A 24,710-nucleotide genomic window follows, 5' to 3' on the forward strand; every position below is an offset into this window, starting at 1 on the left:
AGCTGCAAACTCAGTGGGACACAGCCCCAAGGAGTGCTCAGGGAAGCACATGCACCACGGATTCATCTCTCCTCAGGGCACACACTCACCCGACCCGCTGGGCATTGGCCTGGGAGATGAGGAACTCCTCAGAAACCTTGATGAAAACTACCCTCTGACAGCAAACAGCTCTGTGAGACAGGCTCCATCTGCTAAAAGCTGGAAAATTAAGTGATTTCTACATGATGGTGTAATAGCAGCAACAGAGTAATTATCCCGCTTGTGGTTAGAACACTCAAAAGTGAATTTTAAGTTCTTTTATTACTGGGGACAAATGTAATGCCTCAAAATCAGTGCCAGCTAGTATTTTCAGGACTCTCTCCAGTATGAAAATGAAAAGCCATCTGTATTTATAATACCACAAGGTTCATACGATGTTAACCTTTGCTTTCCACACTTGTAAATGTGGTGGTCACAGCCTGGACAACCTGAAGGTCCACATTCCCACCAGCTGTGAGCAAACAGGAGTGAGTAGGAAGGTTTGACAGACCAGATTGTTTTCCACTGATCCATAAGTGTCACACAGAGGAGTGAAACAGAGGAAGTTCTTTGTCCAAGGAGAGACGTAAGGCCAGTGTTTCCAGACATACTGGACATTTGTGCTCCTTCTTCCTGCCCAGGCAGTGAGCAGAGCCCAGGGGGAGAGAGAGGAGGGAGAAGAGAAGCTCCTGGCTCCCTGCCCCTGAAACAGGCACAGGCATGAAGTGTCAAGGAAGACTTCTTTCTGTGGGGAACAGGGTGCTGCAGGAGGTTCTGGCACTGAAGGAATTTCTGTCTGTCTCACCCTGGGAAGCAGGTATGGCAGTGGAGCAAGCAACTCTCCAGAGGTATTAGGGATTTGCAGCACTCCACAGGTGCTCAACACGGGATCCATCCGTTTCTTAGTATCCCATCCTTAACTCCAACAACAAAACAGAACGAGACAAACCCCTGATACACCACAAGAGGCCTCTTCTCTCTTTAACACCCTGTTCTCGGAAGACCAGAGGTCCAAACTGCTCCTGCCTCATGGTTACCTGAGCAGGTCAGCCTGGCTGAGCAGCACGGCATCTGCTTCTCAGCCACCAGCAGTTCCCAGGAGCCAGCCTGCAGTGCACAGGTCCTGGCATTTCAGTGCTAAGGACATCAAGTAAACGTGTGCCCAAGGAGGTGCCAGCGGGGCTGCCACACGTAGGGCTCAGTGCCACTGTCACAGCTTTGCTCCCGCCCCGCCGGGCAGGAGGGGACCCTGTGTCTCTGGGGACACACCCAGTGCCAGGGCCCTGCCAGCACGGCCCTGCTGGGGGCTGGCAGCCTTTCAGGAGAGCCCAGCACAGGGCTGCCTGTTCTCAGGCGTCTGCAATGTGAAACTCTAAATGACTCCTGACTGATCATCTCCGTCTAAGTAACGGCAATTAAACCACATCAATCCTACCTATGGCACTCCATAGGTATCCCACAAAACCACAGTACTGTGGCACAGTAGAAAGCACAGAGTGGATCTATAAACCTCCTGGAGAACAAGCCTGACTTCCTAAATTTACTTCACCAAACAGAAAAAGCCCTTTTAAAACAAAAATATAAGAATTTAAAAAGCCATCCTGCTTAACAGATAAGCCAACATGTTTCCTCACATGCTTCTGCTAGACTTGAAACAGGCAGTTTCAACGGCGCAAATTCTCCAGCATCATTCAAGCAGGGTAATTCCTTTCAACTTACGCTCTTTAAATACTTTCCTGCAGATAATGAACATTTTTTTCCTAGAAAATGTAAACAAGTTTTGTGCATTCTACTATCCCAGCTAAGCTTGCACATGAAGTTTCTGGCAGGAGAAAACCAAACCAAAACAAAGCCTTATCTTTATGCTCTAAAAAAAAAAAAAAAAATTATATATACACACACCTTATTAAAAAGCATTAGAAGTAACTTGGTCTCCAAAGTCTCCAAGCCAGCTGCAAAGTCCCTCTCAGAACAGACAACAGACTGTGCTGGTCAGAGTGCACCTTAAGCAAAACCAAAATAAGTGTACCTTCGACCTGGCAAGTTCATGAACTTGTGACCACCCTGCATACAAGTAAATCCCTGCATAGAAATAGAAGCTAATTGTAAAAAAGCTGTGTAGGGTTTTCAGCGCGTCCTGCTGGGCTCACGCCACGGATGACACGAGATCTCACACCTGACAGGATAAATGCCCTTATTTCCCTACTTCCTACAACTCCTCTCAAACGAAGAAAAGATGAGAAGAGCTGCCCCGAAGGCAGGTTCTGCGTGCTGTGACGGGACACGGCAGCACTGAGCCCCCAGCCCGGGGGCTGCTGGCCCCGTCCTGCCCGGGGCAGCGTCCCGCCCGCCCGGCTCACAGGGCCTGGCTGCTGAAGAACGCCTTGGTCTCCCTGCACACGGGGTTGACGCAGAGCGGGCAGCACAGGGTCAGCTGGCGGGAGCACACCTCGTTGGACTGCAGGTGGGAGCACACCAGGTCTGCAAGGGCCTGCAGGGAGGGTGGGAAAGGTCAGAGGGAGCAAACCCAGCTGTGCAATCCCCCCACCCCAGCCTGCACCCTGGGCCCCCTTCTCACAAAACCACGGACTGCGGTACAGTGAACCCCTCTGTGCTGGGCAGATTAGGTACAAGGGGTTCTGTTTCTGCTCTTAAACTCCAAATACCTTAAAGCTACCTGAAAACATCCCCACTCGGCAGGAAACACAACTGCAAACCTTTACAGCCACTGCAACACAGCAGATACCTTGGAGAACAGTGGATTTCCATTGAGAGACTCCGCTCTTCTGATGTTTTCAACTCCACACTGAATCAAAAATAAGGAGGGAAAAGTTAAACCTGTCAATCTGATCCTTTACTGGGTAGCCTTCAAAATCTTCCCACTTCATTCAGAAGCCGCCCCAAAATGACAGGATTAAATGCAGTAACATGGTTTTCAGTACAGCAAAAATTACTATGAGGCGACATTACCTTTTGCTGCCAAAAATAATTAATTTTTTTTGAGCAATATTTGTAATGGTTCAAAGATCTAAATCTAGAAAGACAAACTCCCACTTGTTTTGTGGTTAAGCCAGTTCAGATTAATTTTTGATTTACAGGAAAATAAAGCTAATCCCAAATAATATTGCAAGAAGCAACTACAAGGCAAATTGCAAGCCAGGAGAAATAATTTCAGAGCAGCACTACCCAAACAGGGACCAAGCCCACAGAGCATTCACCTCGTTGGCTAAAACCTGGGCATACTCGATGTCCAGCTCATACAGTGTCTCAATGTGGTCACTCGTAAATGCTATTGGGACCAGCAACATGTTCTTCTTTCCTCGCTGGCACAGGCCTTTAATGGTCTCGTCTGTCTGGGGACCAAGCCAGGGCATTGGTCCAACCTGGAACCAAAAAGCAGAAATAAAGGAAAAACGCTCTTTAAATCATTCTTACAAAGAACACCCACATTTCCTTAGGCAGGATGACAGAGCAGTTATGGATGGGATAGAAATAGTTATTTTTATTTCCCTGCCTCTGGCTGTACTTCTCACTTTCTCTACTGAATGTTTAATGAAGACACACTTCCCACCATTACATCTCAAAGGAAAGAACCTGGGCTGGCCTGAACAAGACTGAAGAAAATAACCGAAAATGTAAGTAAAGCTATATTTTTTTCAGTCCAGTAAGAACCCTGCACAGGCTTTACCTGCTCAGCTTCCCTGAGCACTTACCTTGGACTGCCACACAAGCCTGTAAGGGTTGGAGTAGTTGAGCTTCTCCATGACCCTCTGGACAGTAGCTCCCACTTCCTGAGGGTAGGGATCACCACGGTTCACCACCTGCACCACAAACACAGCACACCTCTGGCATCAGGGAACACTGGGGAAGGACCAGATTTGCCTGGCCCTTCCACAGCTGTGTGCCCACACCCTGCCCCGAGGTAACTCACAGACATGGGCAGCGAGTGGGCTGAGAAGAGGATGACCACCTCTTTCCTTTTGTCTGGTGGGAACAGGTTCAGCTCCTTCTGGATGTTATCAGCAAAGCACTGCTCAGGGAAACAGAAACAAAGGCCTGAGTGGGGAACACTGGAGGCATCCCTGCTCTCAGTGATGCAGACAGGCAGCTCCCATGTCCGTGCTGCCTTAAGAACTCCCCAGTTCCCTCAGGGTGCACAACACTCAGGCAGTGTGTCCAGGGAGCATCACCAGCACAGGCAGTTCCACCCCACCTGCCTCCAGCGCTTTTTTCACCTGTTCAGCACACCACAGAAACTGCAAACCCACACGAAAGGAGAAGCTCCCTGATAAAGACCAAAGAGCCATTTTCTCTGGAAAGAGAGCAGCATGAAGGCTTCCCTTCAATTGCTCCTGCCACAGCCAGGAATTACTCTGCGCTGCCAGAGGGGAATCTGACAAACCAACATAATCTGTGTGTGTGCTGATCACAGATCTGCTCTGACAAACCAACATAATCTGTGTGTGTGCTGATCACAGATCTGCTCTGACAAACCAACATAATCTGTGTGTGTGCTGATCACAGATCTGCTCTGACAAACCAACATAATCTGTGTGTGTGCTGATCACAGATCTGCTCTGACAAACCAACATAATCTGTGTGTGTGCTGATCACAGATCTGCTCTTGTTATGAACAGTTTCCAGGTGTTCCCCAGAGACGCGGGCAGGGCTTTCCTAGTTCCCATGGCAACACTAAAAGAAAACTACTAACTCTAGCTAAGTACCCATATTGAAATGCTAATTAGCTAATTGCTCTGTTTGTTTTCTCTAAACTACCTGGCCTCCCACCCCTCCACGCTGCCATTCTGGGACTAACATGCAAATAAAAAACCCCTTAGGATCATGGGAGTATTTTAGGAGATAAAAATGAATATAAATCAAAAACTGAACACAATAGAGGAGTCTAGACAAATGCCCTAGCTGAGGAAGAGGAAACACATCCCCTGACTGGCTTTTAACCGTCGCCATCACCTAAGAAAGAACAGACTATATTAGGCTCTGAGAAGCAGGGCGATAGACAGACAGAGAGCCCTGGTGCTGCCACCACGGAAGGAGCGGGGACAGCTGTTGTTCTGGACTTCAGCAACAGACTCTGCACACCACGCCTCCTCATCCTCGGGCCACCAGTGTGCCACAAGGAAGGAGAAAGGACAGCTGCTGCTCGGGACTCCAGTGACCGGCTCTGCGCGCCTCCTTCCTTCCGGCTGCCTGGGAAAGCTACAACCGCGGGGGCGAGCTCTGCGTCGAGCCCCCTGCCCAGCTGATCTTTTTAATAAAGAGCTGAACATTAATAAAGGCATTAGCCCTGTTCATTTCAATTTGGGGGCTCGTCCGGGATCGCCACGCCCAAAGAGGACCCCGGACAGCTGGACAGCTCGACCACCTGCTTCGAGGGACCCTCGGGAGTCGCTGGCTACCTTCGGACCCTAGGATCAGCGTGAGACGAGCAACGCAGAGGAGCATCGGATGGGTAAGAAAAACTGGGAGACGAGCGAATGAGTGAGCGAGTGAGACGGGGGCCGGCAGCTCGGACCCCCGAAGTGAGAGGGGCCCGCTAGTACCGCGTTTCCGGACTCCTGCGAAGGGGCCGGCCGGGAACGGGGGGAAGCGAGTGGAATAGAGGAGCGACTGAGGCGTCTCCTTAGAAGTAAAGCAGGCCCTCCTCCGAGCGTGTGGAGGTGCCCTAGGGGCAAAGTAAGTCCCTGGCAATCAGGGCAAGGGGAATGTCCCCAGCAGGGCAGGTGGGATGTGGAGGTCCTGGAGGACATGTCCCCGGCGCTGGCAGGATGGGATAGGACGGCAGGTGGGATATCACTGGCCGGTAGGGCGGGCTGTCCTAGCAGGCAGGAGTGACATGTACCTGGCAGGCAGAGGGCATGTACCTGGCAGACAGAGAGCATGTCCCTGACAGGCAAAAGGCATGTCCCTGCCAGGCAGGACAGGACAACAGGGCAGGTGGAATGTCCAAGCAGGCAGGAGCGTCATGTCCCCCGGGCAGAGGGCATGTCCCCGCCAGGCAGGACAGGATAACAGGGCATGTAGGGCGGGATGTCCTAGCAAGCAGGAGCAGCAAGTCCCGCCAGGCAGAGGGCATGTCCCCAGCAGGCAGGACAGGATAACAGGGCAGGTAGGATGTCCACGGCAGGCATGGATGGAGATCCCCGGCAGAGCAGATAGGGGAATGTCCCTGGAAGGCAGGGCAGGATGTCCTCGTCAGAGCAGGCATTAACCCGAGTAAGCAGAAAGGCAAGAAGGCAAACAAGCCAAGCCTAGTAGGAGAGTCAGGCAAGGGGACTTGGCCGGAGTTCGAGTGTAAGGCTCGGCAGGACGTTCGACCTTACCTCGGCAGGGAGACCAAGCTTCCCAAGCCTAGTAAGAAGGTTAGGCAAATGGCCAAGTAAGAGTTTGGGCAGGACTTAGCAGGGATACAAGGCTAGAAAGTCCATCAAGAAGTTCAAAACTTAATCCAAAGAGAAAAAGTACAGAAGACAATAGATGAGAGTGTGACTAGTGATTGTCCTGGCCAAGAGACAATGTAAAGTGCCAAGAGGGGAATTTAGTTAAAAGAGATTAAGTTTAGTCAAGTGATTCAAAATACGAAGTTGGGAAGGGTCAGATGAGCTTTAGCTGCCTGTCAGTATATTCCATTTTAGATAGAAGCACCCTATTTTTTTTAGTTCTGAGGCCTGAAATTGGGAAGAGGTTATAGCAAAGGAGCAAATCCTTCCAAAGCAAAGAGAATTCCCCCTAACAGCCCCTTGATATAGAACAACTATCTCATGCAGCTTGCTGGCTGGAGAATTTTATAAATAATGAGACTGTGAGAATATGCAAGTTACAAAGAAATAGAGAGGAAAACAAAGGGAATAGAGAGGGGGAGACTAGAAAAATAAAGGAATGGGACCCCCTCGATTGCCTGTCCCCTTCTGCTCCTGTTACTTCCCCAACAGTTTCCCCAGTTGGTCCTTCAGCCCCTCCTATTGAGTCCCTGATTCCTTTCCCCCGTTTTCCCACCTCTGTTCCATCATCCCTTCCCTTAGTTTCCTCAACCATCTCCCCAACTCCCTCTTCCCCTTCTCCAGCTGGAGTTTCCTTGCCTCCTCCCACCTGGGAGCTGAGGCCACCTTTGCCCAGGTTGGTTCATCACCTGGCATGCCCCCTGGCCTCCAGTGTCTGTCTCCACTGAAGACCCCGTTGGAATCTCTAGCCAGTTGGACCAATTTCTAGGGCTGAGTATTTGTACCTGGGGAGACCTGAGCTATTCTAAGCATTCTGTTCTTTCTGAGAAAGGTCCAGATGATCTGAGCGGCAGGGGTGAAGAGATGGGAAAGAGAAAATAGATTGGGGCCCCCAGGGAACCAGGGGATGCCCTTGGTGGACCCCAACTGGAGTCCCAGCCAGCAAGAAGGTGGGCAAAACATGAGAGACTATAGGTCCCTCATGATAAGAGGGATCAAAGAGTATCCATAGGGGAAGCAACACGAAATTGGCCTTTGATGGTACTCAGGAGAAGGATGAGACCCCGGCAATTTGGCTTAACCGACTAAAAACGAAATTTCCAGTTATTCACATATAGACCCAGATAGCCCAGAGGGTCAAGTCCTCTTAAAGGTCTAGTTTGTCACCAAATCCTGACCCGATATTAGACAAAAACCAGAAAAGATAGAGGACTGGCAAGCAAAGAACATCAATGAGTTGCTCAAAGAAGCCCTAAGAATGTATTTAAGTGGGAAAGTAATCGCAGCAGCAGCAGCTATCCTGATAAAAGAAGCCCAAAAGTTGATCCTGCAAGGGAAAATTAAAGTACAAGCATTTACTAGTGATCATAGATCACCTCACTCACTGGGTGGAGGCTTTCCCAACCAAAAAGGAAACTGCAGGAAGTTGCAAGAATAATCTTAGAAAACATCATACCACGATATGGGCTAGTCAATAACATTGACTTGGACCAAGGTCCACATTTTGTTGCTCAAACTTTACATCAAGTAACAAAAGCCCTGGGGATAAGCTGGAGATTGCACACCCCATGGCATCCTCAAAGCTCTAGAAGGGTGGAAAGGATGAATAGAACTCTTAAAAATGTGTTAACTAAATTAATTGAAGAAACAAAGATGAATTGGCTCAGGTGTTTACCTCTCGCTCTCTTGTGCATCAGAACCAGACCTTGGTCTGACACAGGGGTCTCTCCCTATGAAATAATGTTTGGACTCCCTTTTTTTTTTTTAATCACCCCTTTCAGTACAGCAGATTATCTGGAAGGGGAGGCAGCAACTCAGAAATATTTAGAGGTCATAGGAAAATCCCTAGAAGGCCTCCGAAAGAAGGGGTATCTCTCCCAAACTTCCCCTCTGGACGCCAATGCGCACATCAGTCCTGGGGATTGGGTGTTGATAAAGTCCTGGAACACCACCACTCCATTAACCCCCAAATTCGAAGGACCTTTCCAGGTACTACTCACCACACACACTGCGGGGCAGACTCAAGAAAAATGCTGGACCCACGTCACCAGAGTCAGAGGACCAGTGCCACCCCCAGCCACCAGACCCAACAGCGTCACCCGCCTCCTCTTGTGCATGGACAGTAATTAAGAAACCAGAGGACTTAAAATTAACTTTAAGGAAGACTTGCTAGAGACTGATATACAGTAAGGTGTTAAGAACTGTTTCTGAGTTAAAGTACCATAGAAAAGGTTTAAGTACTTGGTAATTGTTTAATAAGACTAAGTGTCCTTTAGCCAAAGGAGTTACAACTTGGTTTCTAAAGAACACTAGAATTACCCTCAGGCCTGAATAAAAGCATACAAATGCCAAAAGAAGTTAGCCCTCAAAAGACTGTAAGTTGATGCGGGCTTAAGCCCGATCAAAGAAGTAGAGGAGGGATTTGTTATGAACAGTTTCCAGGTGTTCCCCAGAGACGCGGGCAGGGCTTTCCTAGTTTCCATGGCAACACTAAAAGAAAACTACTAACTCTAGCCAAGTACCGATATTGAAATGCTAATTAGCCAATTGCTCTGTTTGTTTTCTCTAAACTACCTGGCCTCCCACCCCTCCACGCTGCCATTCTGGGACTAACATGCAAATAAAAACCCCTTAGGATCATGGAGTATTTTTAGGAGATAAAAATGAATATAAATCAAAAACTGAACACAATAGAGGAGTCTAGACAAATGCCCTAGCTGAGGAAGAAGGAAACACATCCCCTGATTGACTTTTAACCGTCGCCATCACCTAAGAAGGAACATACTATATTAGGCTCTGAGAAGCAGGGAGAGAGAGACAGAGAGCCCTGGTGCTGCCACCACGGAAGGAGCGGGGACAGCTGTTGTTCTGGACTTCAGCAACAGACTCTGCACACCACGCCTCCTCATCCTCGGGCCACCGGTGTGCCACAAGGAAGGAGAAAGGACAGCTGCTGCTCGGGACTCCAGTGACCGGCTCTGCGCGCCTCCTTCCTTCCGGCTGCCTGGGAAAGCTACAACCGCGGGGGCGAGCTCTGCGTCGAGCCCCCTGCCCAGCTGATCTTTTTAATAAAGAGCTGAACACTAATAAAGGCATAAGCCCTGTTCATTTCACTCTGACAAACCAACATAATCTGTGTGTGTGCTGATCACAGATCTGCTCTGACAAACCAACATAATCTGTGTGTGTGCTGATCACAGATCTGCTCTGAGCAGGAATTTGGATGAATGGCCTGTAGAGGTTCCTTCCAGCCACCACCATTAGGGTAACATCACCCAGCTTTTAAAACAGGACGTGCACAGTGGTTGCTTTCACACATTATCTTGCCAAAGCATAGTGCATGAAATAACCCTCCTTCTCCTGTAATTTCAGACATGGTAGACAAGACTCATTTCATCACACAACTAAAATGCACCCTCAGAATGAAGCCTTCCTGTTACCCTTCCTCAGTATTATTTCTGTATTCTAAAAGAAAATATATAAACCTCAAAGCCTTCAGATCCACACCTGAATGAGAAGGGGATGTGTGGGCCATCGGTCAATTATGCTCCACTTCATCTTTGGCTTCTCCCCTTTCTGGTTATAATAGCGATAAATGGCATTTAAACTGCTTCCTGAAACAGAGAGTGAACAACACAAGTTCAGCCAGGCCACCAGCAAGCTGTCAGATTGGAACAGCTTGGCAGCAAGCGATTATCATATTTTAAAATGCTACATAATTAAAACACAACCATAAATCAGAGCTGAGCGTCTCCAGTGGGAACAATTATATCCCATATATATATATGTACGTATATCTCACACAATGCACCAGTCTGATCAGAGCTCACATGATTTACCCACATGCACAGCCCCCTGCCCGCAGCACCTCTGCCCTGCCCAGGTGCTCACCTGTGGTGGAGCAGCTGTACTGGGGGTACTGGGTGAAGGCAATGGCCCTCTGGATGCCATCCCTCTCCATCTCCTCGATGGCCTCCTCCGTCAGCGGATGCACGTAGCGGAAGCCGATGTAGTACTTGTGAGGCGCTGCCAGCCCCAGCACCGGGACAGCAATTGCAGGAAAAGGTGAGAATTCGCAGGAACACGTCGTTATGTGTAAAACAGACAACAACAGGCAGGCTGAAACTGCTGAAATAAGCTTGCTGTTCATTTTCTGGCTGCTTTGGTAAAGCTCTGTCATGTAAGCCCTTTCTTTGGCCAAGCACATTTCTGGCCAATCACATTGGCTGTGATTAGAATTTAAAAGTGATTTATATTACGGTTTGCTTCTGCAGGAACACTACTGGCCTGCTTCTCCTGCATTTAGCAGAGGCGCAGTTCCCAGCCTGGACAGAGCCCTGGTGTCTCACCAGGCAAGTCCTGATTTTAAGGACATAAAAGTAAAAAAGTGTTGCTACGAGAAGCTAAATGAACACCCCGATGCCCTCACAGCCCACAGCTCCAGCTGCCCTCCCTGCCCAGCACACCTGCTCCGATGGCACCCAACCCCCAAGGGGCTGTCTGGGGCAGCAGAGCAGTGAATCAGGGACATGTGCTCTCCCATCCTGATTTTGGAGGGCTTTTATAAAAAGCTTCATGGCTTTAACACCTTATTTTGGCAATGATTAGCAATATGATTCTCTCTGAGGACATCTCAGGTTCCTCCGTTTTTATCTCTAATCTTTTGGGTGTCAGCTTTGGGAGCATGGCTTGGTTAGGGGATGGGAAGCAGGCAGGGGAGGTTTGCTGTTTTGTTTTTATAAGTGGAAGACAGAGGTTCTTAGGAGAACAAAAGCAAAGTTTCTTTTTCAGGGTTTCCGGGTCAGTGGCTCTGAAATAACATTTAGCAGGTTTCTGAAGGAAGCAGATGTCCCGTGCTTGGGCTCCACTCCAGACATTTATGCAGGACTCAGAAAACAGGTTTAGTCAGCCCCAGTTCTCTGCAGGAGGCAGGAGAGCTCCCAGCTGGGAGCAGCAGCAAATAACGACCCAACTTTAGGAGCCCTTGAGCCAGTAACCTCATTAACATCTTTGAATGGCATTAAAGACAAAAGTCTGACTAACCCGGGCGGGGACTGTAGGAGTTTAACCTGGGAAAGGACACGGCCAGCCTGGAAGCAACACCCTCGCAGTGTCACGTTTTGTTCAGGACCATGGGCAGCAAAGAGAGGTGCTGGTGTCTGTACACAGGCTGTTTAAATAATAGTGACATCCTGTCCTGATCTTGGCTTGGACACAGTCAGTTCCCCTCCCAGTAGCTGGTACAGAGCTGTGTCTGGATTTAGGATGAGAGCATTGCTGCTGACACACCGAGGTTTCACTTGCTGCTCACCCCAGATCAAGGCAAAATGACCCTAAAAGTATTTCTTTTTGCCACATTTCACATGGTGCCAGCACCTCCTGCCAGTTGCTCATTCAGAGGGCTCAGCACTCCCAAAGTGCTACCTGTAAGCACCCCATATTCCCAAATGCTGTCTGCAAGCACATCCAACACATCCAAGCCGTTCTGGAGGAACACAGTGCTCTGCACGGTCACTTGGGATGCTGAAGGAAATGGTTGGCAGTGCTCAGCACATTCTATTGTTAAACTGCAGCTGCTGTCAAGTACAAAAGAAGCCTCCAATTGCGGCGTGGGTTTTCGCTCTCCCCGGCTGCACGCAGCTCTTGGAGCCCGGCTGTGGCGTAGCTTCCACGTGCTGCCGGGGTTTGCTGCTGCGGGTTCCCGGACACGGCTCCGTGTCTCAGGCGCGTGGGCTGGCCAGCCTCTGTTACCGTGCGCTAGGGATCCGGTAAAGAGGTAAGAAATTTGTCCATTTACTCCGTGCTTGGCAGGAACGGTTTATTGGTCACGTGTCGCGGTTCGATGGAAAGACGCGACCGCTCCCGGCACTCGCATGGGAGAAAATGGCACCTGGGTGCCGTCGGGGTAGGGTTTTATGGAGGGGCGGGGCGAGAGGATCCACGGCCTGCCGTCCAATAGGGGCGGGTGCCGTGGCGGTGACGCCAGCAACAGCGACCAACCAGAGAACCCCGCAGGGGCAGGCACCGAGCCTCAGCCAGAGCGGGATCGTGTGGCTTGGGGTGGCCAGCACGGGGTTTCCTGGGGCCGGACGGGCAGGTGGTTACAGGAGCGGCAGAGGGGGAAGATCCGGCAGCAGGCAGCGTGGGGCCAGAAACCGTGGGGGGGGGAACAACACAGGGGAAACGCGGGATTACAGCACTTGACTTATTTTAACATAAATTAAAAACCCTAATCTAAACCCAAACTCTGGGATGCAACATCTCCCCGCTTAATAAAATATAAAAAGAAAGCAGTGGTGTTGATTCAGTCTCTCAAGCGGTGGCCTCTTCTCCCAGCTTCTTCTGCTGCTGCAGCTGCGGTGACTGACTGCTACGCAGGTGGAGAGGGCCTGAAGATGGTGCTGGGGCTGGTTCTTCTCAGGGTGTTTAGGGATAGGGAAACTAGGAAACAACTTTATTACAAACATGGGGATTTGGGACACACACAGATTGGGATGGCTGGAAAGTTTTCCTGGGCTTTGGGGAAAAACATTTTTTAAGGAGATTGTAGGGTCCTTTTTCTTTTGCGTCGCCTGCAGTTTGATGCAACCCCCCGATTGGTGGGGTCATCTGCCACGCTCAAAGGCACCCTGATGTTCTGAACTACCACCTGCACAGTTACTTGATAACTCACAGCTCCCCTTAAGGTGCTGTGGCCTGCCTTACTTTTATCTTCACGCGAGGCAGGTGCGCGTTGTTTCTTCTGTTTTTTGGGGGAATGGGATCTCCCTCCCCCCCCTCTCCCCCCTCCCACTGTCCCTGGGGAGCCCTGCCCAGAAACGGACATTGAACCACAAAATGTCCTCTCTGATTGCAGTGGAAGCACTGGCGTCTTGCTGGAGGCTGCTTCGGACCAGCGTTCTTTGGAGGCACGGCATCCAAGGCAGCAGTGTTCATGGATGCCGCTTCCAGGACAAACTTGTCCTGAACCTCCGATCCCTCTACATGCCTCTCATCTGTCGGCTAGACCCATTCCACGGAACCTGGAAAATGCTCAGAGATCCACATCCCCCTGCTTCCCTCCCTCCCGGGTCTCTGGGAACCATGGGAATGTGGAGGCAGGGGCTCCGATTCCCCCCCCTCTCCTTTTCCCTCCCGCCCAGACGTCTGGGGCCCATGGGAACTTGGAGGTAGGGGTTCCCGTCCCCCCCCCTCTCCTCTTCCCTCCCGCCCGGCTCTCCGGGGCCCATGGGAAGATGGGGGTAGGGGTTCCCGCTCCTCCCTCCCCCCTCTTCCCTCCCGCCCGGATCTCCGGGACCCATGGGAAGATGGGGACAGGGTACGGGCAACAGGACGGGGGCTGCCTCCCTCAGGCAGCGGGGTGGAGATGGCAGAGCTCTCCCTGGTGGAGGAGGGAGGAGTCGATGACTCAGCAGGGACGACATGCAAAGGACTGGAGGGAACACCCACACGAGGGGGAACAATGGGTGAGGGAGTAACCTGAACTCCCGAGGGGGCAGCGCCCACGCCCACAGGGAGGCAGGTGGGGGTTGGGTCAAAGGCGGGGACACCAGGAACAAAGAACAGAAAGGGGTTGTGGGAAGAAGAGACCCTGCCATGTGGCCGCCCTCCATCTTGGGAAGACAAAGGGATCGACCACGTGGCCTCGGCCTCCTCAGAGGAACAAAGAAAGGGGTTTAAAGAAACAGAACTGCTCGGGGTAGCGCCGAAACTGGGATTTTCAACTGGGAAAAAGGGATTGGAAAAGGGGTTTAGGGTCGTGGCCTCAGCGAATTGACCGATCTCGCTAAGGCAGGGACGCCGGGGTGGCTTGGGGGAGCCAGGAGCATGGTCCACATTTGTGGAGCTGCCCTGCGTCTCAGATCGACGGGGTGCTCCCCCTCGCCCAACCGGGTTAGGGGAAGAAGGGGTAGGAGAAGGGGATGGGGAAACAGATTCAGAGGGAGTAACAGATTTTCCGGATGGTTCTTTCCCTTCCCCAACCGAGTTTCGCGTAGGGGCTGATTTTACTACATCTGTGATCAACAAATGGAATTTAGGGAAGCAGTCATCTATAGAGGGATCCCTACCGATCCCCTCTGCTAGCCTTTTTCCCACTTGCTCCCAAAATTCTGTTTTGCGCGCGTCCTCGGTAGACAGACGGGGGAAAGCAAAGAACAACCACGGGACAAATTTCTTCACTAAATTTTTTGGGTAGGGGCCCTTCACCGCAAGGATTTCCTTAACTTGGGAATAAAATTCCTTTTGTTGGGCAGATAGCATGGTCCCCATGCTTCTTCCACCCAAACCACCTCACCCCTGTGGCAGTAAAAAAGGAGAAAAAAAAGCAAAAAAACGCAGGCGACTCCAGCGGCTGCCGTTCGTGCTGCGCGCCGCTCGTCCCAACCTCGGGAACACGGCCAGCCCTCCCCGTATTAGCTGGACACGTTTCCACAACTAATACTTACCAGACTGAAGTCTCTGCAAAGCAAAGCTGCCACCAGGGTCCGGGAGTCCCGGGAAGTGTTCTTTCTTCTGCCCTCCTGGCTGCGAAAGTTTGCACTTCCTGTCCCACGCGGGACACACTGTCTGGTCCCCCGTGGGCGACGGAGACTTCACTGACGTACTTTGGAGAGCCCCTGCTCTCGGTTTCCGTCCGGCACGGAGCTGTGGTCCGGCGCGGACCGCTGCCCGCTCTGGCTTGGCGGCGGCGCTCCCCCCTTGGCGGCGGCGCGGCCCCTGGCCGGCGGCGGCGGCTCCCGGCGCTGTTCCTGGAGCTCCGCGGTGAACCTCCGTCCATGCGATCAGCTCAGCGCTGGCCTCGGCCCCACGTTGGGCGCCAATTGCGACGGAGGTTTTTGCTCTCCCCGGCTGCACGCGGCTCTTGGGAGCCCGGCTGTGGCGTAGCTTCCACGTGCTGCCGGGGTTTGCTGCCGCGGGTTCCCGGACACGGCTCCGTGTCTCGGGCGCGTGGGCTGGCCAGTCTCTGTTACCGTGCGCTAGGGACCCGGCAAAGAGGAAGGAATTTGTCCATTTACTCCGTGCTTGGCAGGAACGGTTTATTGGTCACGTGGCGCGGTTCGATGGAAAGACGCGACCGCTCCCGGCACTCGCATGGGAGAAAATGGCGCCTGGGTGCCGGCGGGGTAGGGTTTTATGGAGGGGCGGGGCGAGAGGATCCACGGCCTGCCGGCCAATAGGGGCGGGTGCCGTGGCGGTGACGCCAGCAACAGCGACCAACCAGAGAACCCCGCAGGGGCTGGCACTGAGCCTCAGCCAGAGCGGGATCGTGTGGCTTGGGGTGGCCAGCACGGGGTTTCCTGGGGCCAGACGGGCAGGTGGTTACAGGAGCGGCAGAGGGGGAAAATCCGGCAGCAGGCAGCGGGGGGAACAACACGGGGGAAACGTGGGATTACAGCACTTGACTTATTTTAACATAAATTAAAAACCCTAATCTAAACCCAAACTCCGGGATGCAACATCCAAAGGACTTATCAGGTGGGAGAGGTGCCCAGAGAAGGGTGTGACTGCACAGAGAGTGGTCACCAAACAAAAGCAAGTGGGAGCAGGACACTGGGAAGAGCAGATAAACCTTCCAAGCCTTATCTGCAGAACGTGCTGCAAGGCTGACCCTTCAGGGCTCCTGCTCCAAGAACACTCCTGCCTCAGATGACACAGCAGGCCTCAGGCTCTGACTGTACCTGCAGGGACCGCAGCTCGAACTAATCTAGGGAGTCACATCTGTGCAGAAAGGACTGAACATCACCTGAGTGAAGGCACCAGTGACACACCACATTCTGAATGGATGAAATAAATTTGGTTCTAGCCTTCCAAGAACAGTGCTTTTAACCTTCCAGACCCTTTTAGCAGTCCTTTTCCTCTAGCCCTTTTCTAGCCAAGCCTGAGGCAGGTGCCACGAAGAGCTACAAAACAGCCCTGCATGGAAGGACATTGACAGAAGCATCTGCACCCGTTTCCCACCACAGTCACGCTACCAGGCAGAGTGGCACAGGCTATCCCACACCAGTTAGCACTCCCTGCTGGGAGGGATTCTGCGACGCAGAGACGGGGAAGGAGGCTGTATTCATGTTTGAAGTTTTCTCACCACGAAGGGCTGGCAGAGAGAGCATCTCCTTCCACGCCAGCCAAACTGCCCAGCCTTATCTCCCGCTGTGTCCCTGGGTGGGGCTCGCTGCTATCGCTCAGCCGTGCCCTGCACTGCTCATCTACAAAGCCTTGTCTTTTCTCCAGCTGTCCTCCTTTCAGCCCTGAAGCAGCTGCTGAGAACACCACTCTGAACACCCTCCCATACCCGCCTTAGTGGTTCACATGAAATACATTCCCCTTTCTTCCCCTCTAAGCCTCAGCCACTTGACTTCAGTGCAGGCTTCCTCAGGCTCAAGCAGGGCTTACAGGGCAAGGCACGATGCCTGGCAGTGCCACACACCAAGGGACACTCCTGGCACCTCCCTTTGGACACCTGAAAATAACAAACTTGTTCTACCACAGCCATCTTCCCATGATCACGGGAGAGACAGAGGTGGCTCCCCGAGCCCAGCCTTCGATAACAACCTTACAACGAATGGAATCCCTTCTGCACTATCTTCGCCATGACTTCCCAGCAGGGAGGAAATCCACACCACCCCACAAGGAAAACCAAGAAGCCAAAGCTGCTTTGCAAGCAAACGGTTCCAAGACAGCGAGCAGAAGCGGCCCGTGGGGGGCTGAGCAGAGCAGTACCAGTGCGAGGAGACATGCTGTCCAGCAGCTTCACCATGCCCTCTCCCTGCACCGCTGTCCACTTCTTGATGGGGGAGCCCCCGCCGATCCTGCTGTACTGCTCCTGGATCTTCGGGGTGCGGCGCTTGGCAATGAGCGGAGCCAACTTACTGGAGCATTGGAGAGGGACGTGTTAGCAGCACAGCCCAAACCACCCCCCTCCCCAGAGCTCTGCTGCAGCAAGTTTTCCCTGGCAATCTCCGCAAATTACAGCAAAGCAGCGTGGTTTGTTTGATGCTCCATTGCTCCACCCTTCCCCACACCTCAGCCTGCAGTTAAAAGAGAACAGCCATGGCACGCCTAATCCAGAGGGTTCCAGCACTGTCCCTCGCACTGACTGTTCCCAGGGTGAAGCAGCCTTAGGGAGTGCTGCTCTCCACAGGAGTAAATATCCGAGCCTACAGCTCGGACAGCAACACCCGACACTGCCTGTACCACAGGAGATCCCAGTGCTCCTCACTTTTGAACTGGAAGGGTCATCAGATCTCTGTCCAGGAAGAGACGCAGCAGGAAATCGTGGACGTCATCCAGTCGCTCCGGGCCTCCCATGTTCAACATCAAGATTCCTGTTTTAGGTTTCCTAGGGAAGCAAGAGATATTTCAAATCCTAGTGACCCACTGCTTTTATTTTTATTATGATGACAAAGCAACCGGTTCATCCTCCCACATTTGCCTTTGCAAAGGCAGCTCCTATCCCAAGGCTCCTCCTGCTTATGTAAACACTTCCGCCAGGAACAGGAATGGCCAGACACAAGTAGCTACATGACCTTTGCTTTTTTAAAAAGTAACCACTTTGTAACACAAACTTTAGGTGGAGACACACTAGGAAGGCTGGCTGGCAGCTGCTGGCTCTAAGGGAGGTTATGAAACAGGATCTCAGCTGCTCAATCAAACCAAACCAAGCAGCAGCTTCCCTGGAAAGCAGATGAGCCACTCACACAAGTCTGTCTTCACTGCTGTGGGGACACATCTCATCTCCTGCAGCAGTGACAGCAGCAAGAAGCCCTTCTACAGACAAATTCATTGCAGGGCCAGCTGTGTTTGGGTTGGGTTGTTCCAGAATGGATTTCCTATCCGGGTGCAGGTCTGGCACACTGTTGTAAGGATAAGGTCCCACATGGCACAGCAGCACAGATGGTGGTATCAGCATTTACAGAATGGCTGCTGATCACAGCTCTCACCCAATTTCCCCATGGAACTGTTTCCCCTGCCCAAGGGAGCCCACAGACCAGGACCTCACTTCCCAGCAGATGGCTCAGGTTGCACAGGGAGTTTTGCCCTTTTGTTAAAGCCAAAGTCTTACAACAGGGCACTGAGAGGAGCCCAGGCCTGCCTCAATGTTTCGGGACCTCAGCTTCCATTCCCTTTCTGCTGGAGCGTGTATCAGAAGGCTGCTGAATGAAACCCAGGGAGCAGGAACCAGAACTTCAAACAATAATGATAATGAATGTCCTTGCATTGCTCCTGCAGTGCCTCAGGCCTTACATGGGCCCCGGGCTCGGAGCTGTGCAGGAACACGGCCGTCCTCGGCCGCAGAACACGAGGCCGGGGGAGTGCAGGCACCAGATACACAATCACACAGAGGCAGAGCGGACCCAGCCCCGTGGCTGCTATCGGGGACAGGCAGGGCCCCGGCGCACACCCACCGCTCCTGGGGCTGGACCTGCGGCTTGGCGCTCTCCGTCACCGCGGCGGCCGTGGCCTGGCCTCTCCATCGCAGCGGCACCCGCAGCTGGCCGCGGCTCCTCAGCACTGCGGAGAGAGACGGCAGACTGCTCACCTGCTGCCTGCAGGGACACAACAGCTGATCCCCACAGCCCCACAAAACAAACCCTGAGGGGACACAACAGCTGATCCCCACAGCCCCAAAAAACAAACCCTGAGGGGACACAACAGCTGATCCCCACAGCCCCAAAAAACAAACCCTGAGGGGACACAACAGCTGATCCCCACAGCCCCAAAAAACAAACCCTGAGGGGACACAACAGCTGATCCCCACAGCCCCAAAAAACAAACCCTGCAGGGACACAACAGCTGATCCCCACAGCCCCACAAAAAACCTGAGGGGACACAACAGCTGATCCCCACAGCCCCAAAAAACAAACCCTGCAGGGACACAACAGCTGATCCCCACAGCCCCGAAAAACAAACCCTGAGGGGACACAACAGCTGATCCCCACAGCCCCGAAAAACAAACCCTGAGGGGACACAAGAGCTGATCCCCACAGCCCCAAAAAACAAACCCTGAGGGGACACAACAGCTGATCCCCACAGCCCCACAAAAACAAACCCTGCAGGGACACAACAGCTGATCCTCACAGCCCCAAAAAACAAACCCTGCAGGGACACAACAGCTGATCCCCACAGCCCCACAAAAAACCTGAGGGGACACAACAGCTGATCCCCACAGCCCCAAAAAACAAACCCTGCAGGGACACAACAGCTGATCCCCACAGCCCCGAAAAACAAACCCTGAGGGGACACAACAGCTGATCCCCACAGCCCCGAAAAACAAACCCTGAGGGGACACAAGAGCTGATCCCCACAGCCCCACAAACAAACCCTGAGGGGACACAACAGCTGATCCCCACAGCCCCAAAAAACAAACCCTGCAGGGACACAACAGCTGATCCCCACAGCCCCAAAAAACAAACCCTGAGGGGACACAACAGCTGATCCCCACAGCCCCAAAAAACAAACCCTGAGGGGACACAACAGCTGATCCCCACAGCCCCAAAAAACAAACCCTGAGGGGACACAACAGCTGATCCCCACAGCCCCAAAAAACAAACCCTGAGGGGACACAACAGCTGATCCCCACAGCCCCAAAAAACAAACCCTGCAGGGACACAACAGCTGATCCCCACAGCCCCGAAAAACAAACCCTGAGGGGACACAACAGCTGATCCCCACAGCCCCAAAAAACAAACCCTGAGGGGACACAACAGCTGATCCCCACAGCCCCAAAAAACAAACCCTGAGGGGACACAACAGCTGATCCCCACAGCCCCACAAAAACAAACCCTGCAGGGACACAACAGCTGATCCTCACAGCCCCAAAAAACAAACCCTGCAGGGACACAACAGCTGATCCTCACAGCCCCAAAAAACAAACCCTGAGGGGACACAACAGCTGATCCCCACAGCCCCAAAAAACAAACCCTGAGGGGACACAACAGCTGATCCCCACAGCCCCACAAAAACAAACCCTGAGGGGACACAAGAGCTGATCCCCACAGCCCCAAAAAAAAAACCCTGCAGGGACACAACAGCTGATCCCCACAGCCCCACAAACAAACCCTGAGGGGACACAACAGCTGATCCCCACAGCCCCAAAAAACAAACCCTGAGGGGAGACAACAGCTGATCCCCACAGCCCCACAAAACAAACCCTGCAGGGACACAACAGCTGATCCCCACAGCCCCACAAACAAACCCTGAGGGGACACAACAGCTGATCCCCACAGCCCCAAAAAACAAACCCTGAGGGGACACAACAGCTGATCCCCACAGCCCCAAAAAACAAACCCTGCAGGGACACAACAGCTGATCCCCACAGCCCCGCAAACAAACCCTGAGGGGACACAAGAGCTGATCCCCACAGCCCCAAAAAACAAACCCTGAGGGGACACAACAGCTGATCCCCACAGCCCCAAAAAACAAACCCTGAGGGGACACAACAGCTGATCCCCACAGCCCCAAAAAACAAACCCTGCAGGGACACAACAGCTGATCCCCACAGCCCCGCAAACAAACCCTGAGGGGACACAACAGCTGATCCCCACAGCCCCACAAACAAACCCGCTGGCAGCACGGCCAGCTCGGCTTTCTCACTCCGGCTCCAGGGGCTGGAATCAAAGCAAGTCAGGAAATCACAAGCTTCTGCCTTTCTTTGAACACTCTGTACTTACAGCTCTGCAGGTACCAGGCAGCAACCAAAACCCAAACCAAAGCCTTGCACATCTGTGAGTTCCAATCATAACTCCAAAATAACTGGTGACAACTGAGCAGAAACAAGGGGCTGACCCTGAGGAATAAGTGCCAGACTGTGTCACTCCTCATGGGTCAGACACACCTGGGCTAACCCCAGACAAGGGCAGGATTTCCACACCATGTCTACAATGTAGGTTAGACATCTGCTCCTGTTTGAACACTGAGCAGCAACTCCAGAATCCATTTCCCTGGAGATCTGGGCCACCTTCTTTCTCACTACCCAGCCAGGTGATGCTATTAATCTGGATTTCAGCATCACACAAACCCCAGGATGTTACAAGTCTGCCACATCCACCTCCCTCTGCAGCTCTCCTGAAGCCCCTTCAGCCACTGGAAAGGGCTCTAAGCTCTCCCTGGATCCTTCACTTCTCCAGGCTAAACACCCCCAGCTCTCCCAGGCTGGCTCCAGAGCAGAGGGGCTCCAGCCCTGGAGCATCTCCGTGGCCTTCTCTGGACTCACTCCAGCATCTCCACATCCTTATGTCAGGGGCCCTGCAGCTGAACACAATTAGATTACCCTAAGGTTCCTTCCAACCCATTCCATACAATTCCATGCTGGTTATAGCCTGCCTTTTCCAAGGCACACTTCATTCTCCTCAGGAGTTCATCGTCATTACATGGTATTCTTTTAGTGCAAAAATAGTGTGAATTGCTCATGGTGGAAAAAAAAAAAAGGTTAAATTCTGCATCCCTGTCTCTCCAGCAATTGTTCAGTGTGACATTTCCCCTGTCAGACCACAGGAGCTCAGCAGCAATTGAGCCCCAACAGCACAGAGCTCCTCAGCAGCCAACCCACCCGCTGGGAAGAGCATCTTACAGCTCACAGTTCTCTAATAACCTGAACAGATTCTGAACAGCCTCAAAACCTGCTGAAATCAATGGCAACGAAACGCATCCTGCAAATCCAGCCTCTTACTCGGGATTACGAGTGCGCAGCTGTGGATGCCTGCATCTGCACTGATACAAAAGGCTGCAAACTAAAGAACTTCAAGCATCGCTGATGCTGGAAAGGTCCTTTTCAAATAATCCCTTTTTACTTCCAGTTCTTGGGTTATTACTTTCTGAGGTGCTGGCACTATATGCCAACTACAGAGAACAATAAAAAGGGAAGTTTCAATGGCTGCACTGATACTTCTGCACTGTGAGAACTTTTGTTCTTGGCCCAGAGAGTGGCTGGGCACTGAGCAGGCTGCCCAGGGAATGGTCACAGCCCCAAGGCTTCCAGAGCTCCAGGAGCACTTGGACAACACTCTCAGGCACAGGGTGGGATTGCTGGGGTGTCCTGTACAGGGCCAGGAGCTGATCAATGACCAGGAGTCCCTTCCAACTCAGGACATTCTGCAACTGTCTGACTTAGGGTGAGGTTTATGCACGTTTCCACCTGCATCATGAAGGACACAGTGCAGAATGAGACGTGCAACGAGGATGGTCCCAGCTAGATGGAGCATTGGTAAAAGTGTTCTCTCATATGTTTTAGAAGTGCCACTACAGTATCAAACTCTAAAGCGAGTACTGGGGCGGGTAAGCTCACAGGTGCCTCTGGGCAGGGACAGAGCGAGCGCTGCACGGCCAGGGCTGAGCGGCGAGAGGGCAGCGGTGACCCTGCCCTGCGCCCGGGCCCACAGCTCCCGCCGCACCGGCAGCGAACCGCGACACCGGCTGCATCTCTACACAAACACCTTCAAACAGGAGAGCGGCTCCTTTCAAACGAGCACGCAGGGTACGGACACAGCCGCACAGAGAAGCAGCAGGAGCTGCAGCAGGGTCCGGACACAGCCGCACAGGGAAGCAGCAGGAGCTGCAGCAGGGTACGGACACAGCCGCACAGGGAAGCAGAGCTGCAGCAGGGTCCGGACACAGCCGCACAGGGAAGCAGCAGGAGCTGCAGCAGGGTACGGACACAGCCGCACAGGGAAGCAGCAGGAGCTGCAGCAGGGTACGGACACAGCCGCACAGGGAAGCAGCAGGAGCTGCAGCAGGGTCCGGACACAGCCGCACAGGGAAGCAGAGCTGCAGCAGGGTACGGACACAGCCGCACAGGGAAGCAGCGGCCGGGCTGGCAGGAGCTGCAGCAGGGTCCGGACACAGCCGCACAGGGAAGCAGCAGGAGCTGCAGCAGGGTCCGGACACAGCCGCACAGGGAAGCAGCAGGAGCTGCAGCAGGGTACGGACACAGCCGCACAGGGAAGCAGCAGGAGCTGCAGCAGGGTCCGGACACAGCCGCACAGGGAAGCAGCAGGAGCTGCAGCAGGGTACGGACACAGCCGCACGGGGAAGCAGCAGGAGCTGCAGCAGGGTACGGACACAGCCGCACAGAGAAGCAGCAGGAGCTGCAGCAGGGTACGGACACAGCCGCACAGGGAAGCAGCAGGAGCTGCAGCAGGGTACGGACACAGCCGCACAGGGAAGCAGCAGGAGCTGCAGCAGGGTCCGGACACAGCCGCACAGGGAAGCAGCAGGAGCTGCAGCAGGGTCCGGACACAGCCGCACGGGGAAGCAGCAGGAGCTGCAGCAGGGTCCGGACACAGCCGCACGGGGAAGCAGCAGGAGCTGCAGCAGGGTACGGACACAGCCGCACAGGGAAGCAGCAGGAGCTGCAGCAGGGTACGGACACAGCCGCACAGGGAAGCAGCAGGAGCTGCAGCAGGGTCCGGACACAGCCGCACAGGGAAGCAGCAGGAGCTGCAGCAGGGTACGGACACAGCCGCACAGGGAAGCAGCAGGAGCTGCAGCAGGGTACGGACACAGCCGCACAGGGAAGCAGCAGGAGCTGCAGCAGGGTACGGACACAGCCGCACAGGGAAGCAGCGGCCGGGCTGGGCCGGCAGCAGCAAAGGGCGCGCTCGCCCCGGCCGGACAGAGCCCTGCGGGTGGGCGCGGAGACCCCGCGCCCGCAGCCCCCCTCAGCGCAGCGGCGGGAAGCCGCCATCGCCGTGCGCAGCCCCGGTAAGCCCGCCGGCCGCTCGGCCCCACGGCCCCGCCGGCCCCGGCGCCGTCAGCGTTATGAAAGGCGCCTCTCGGGCGTTGTGTAACGCGGTGCCGGCGGCGCCGCCGCCGCGCTCCCGCCCGCGCGGTCCCCGCGGTGTCCGGTCAGCCCTCGGGCCCCCCGCCGCCCCCCGGCCCCGTTCCCGCCATCGCGGCGGCGCCCTCACACTCACGGTGACGCCCGGCGGCGACGGCGGCAGCAGCCATCTTGGCCGCCCGCATTCCCTCAGACAGCCCTGCCGCCGCCCCCCGCCTTACACCGCCCCCGGCACCGCCCCGGCACCGCCCCGGTACCCGCTCGGCAGAGGGGGCGGGCCGGGGAGAGCAGGCGGCGGGCCGGGGCCGGGTGTCCCGCAAGTGGCGCTGCCCTGGCTCCCCTCCGTAGCCCCTGTGGAATGAACATTCCTACGGAATGAAGGCGAGTGATCCCCGGTACGAAGTGACGCTCTAAATTGCAAAACGTTTTAAAACTGCAAAATCTTCTAGAAAGAGATTTAA

The 24,710-nt window shown here is 53.7% G+C and overlaps 1 protein-coding gene across 3 annotated transcripts; it reads right to left on the reverse strand.

The window, feature by feature from the left end:
* Positions 1 to 1,858: 1,858 nt before the first annotated feature.
* On the reverse strand, positions 1,859 to 24,473 carry LOC128802370 (ferrochelatase, mitochondrial). 3 transcript variants are annotated; one of them, XM_053968688.1, is made up of 11 exons: positions 24,386 to 24,473; positions 18,881 to 18,986; positions 17,695 to 17,814; positions 17,196 to 17,344; positions 10,368 to 10,502; positions 9,984 to 10,090; positions 3,950 to 4,048; positions 3,732 to 3,839; positions 3,237 to 3,401; positions 2,765 to 2,824; positions 1,859 to 2,509 (listed from the first exon to the last, which is right to left on the reverse strand). In XM_053968688.1, the coding sequence occupies exons 1-11, from the start codon at positions 24,432 to 24,434 to the stop codon at positions 2,375 to 2,377; spliced, it is 1,233 nt and encodes a 410-aa protein (XP_053824663.1). In that variant the 5' UTR covers positions 24,435 to 24,473; the 3' UTR covers positions 1,859 to 2,374. The 3 variants fall into 3 exon arrangements, with proteins under 3 accessions (XP_053824663.1, XP_053824665.1, XP_053824664.1); XM_053968690.1 differs by lacking the exon at positions 18,881 to 18,986 and having other exon boundaries at positions 24,386 to 24,433; XM_053968689.1 differs by lacking the exon at positions 24,386 to 24,473 and having other exon boundaries at positions 18,898 to 18,966.
* Between the last annotated feature and the right edge of the window lie 237 nt (positions 24,474 to 24,710).

The sequence above is a fragment of the Vidua chalybeata genome, chromosome W, assembly GCF_026979565.1.
Source record: "Vidua chalybeata isolate OUT-0048 chromosome W, bVidCha1 merged haplotype, whole genome shotgun sequence".
NCBI classification, from domain to species: Eukaryota; Metazoa; Chordata; class Aves; order Passeriformes; family Viduidae; genus Vidua; species Vidua chalybeata.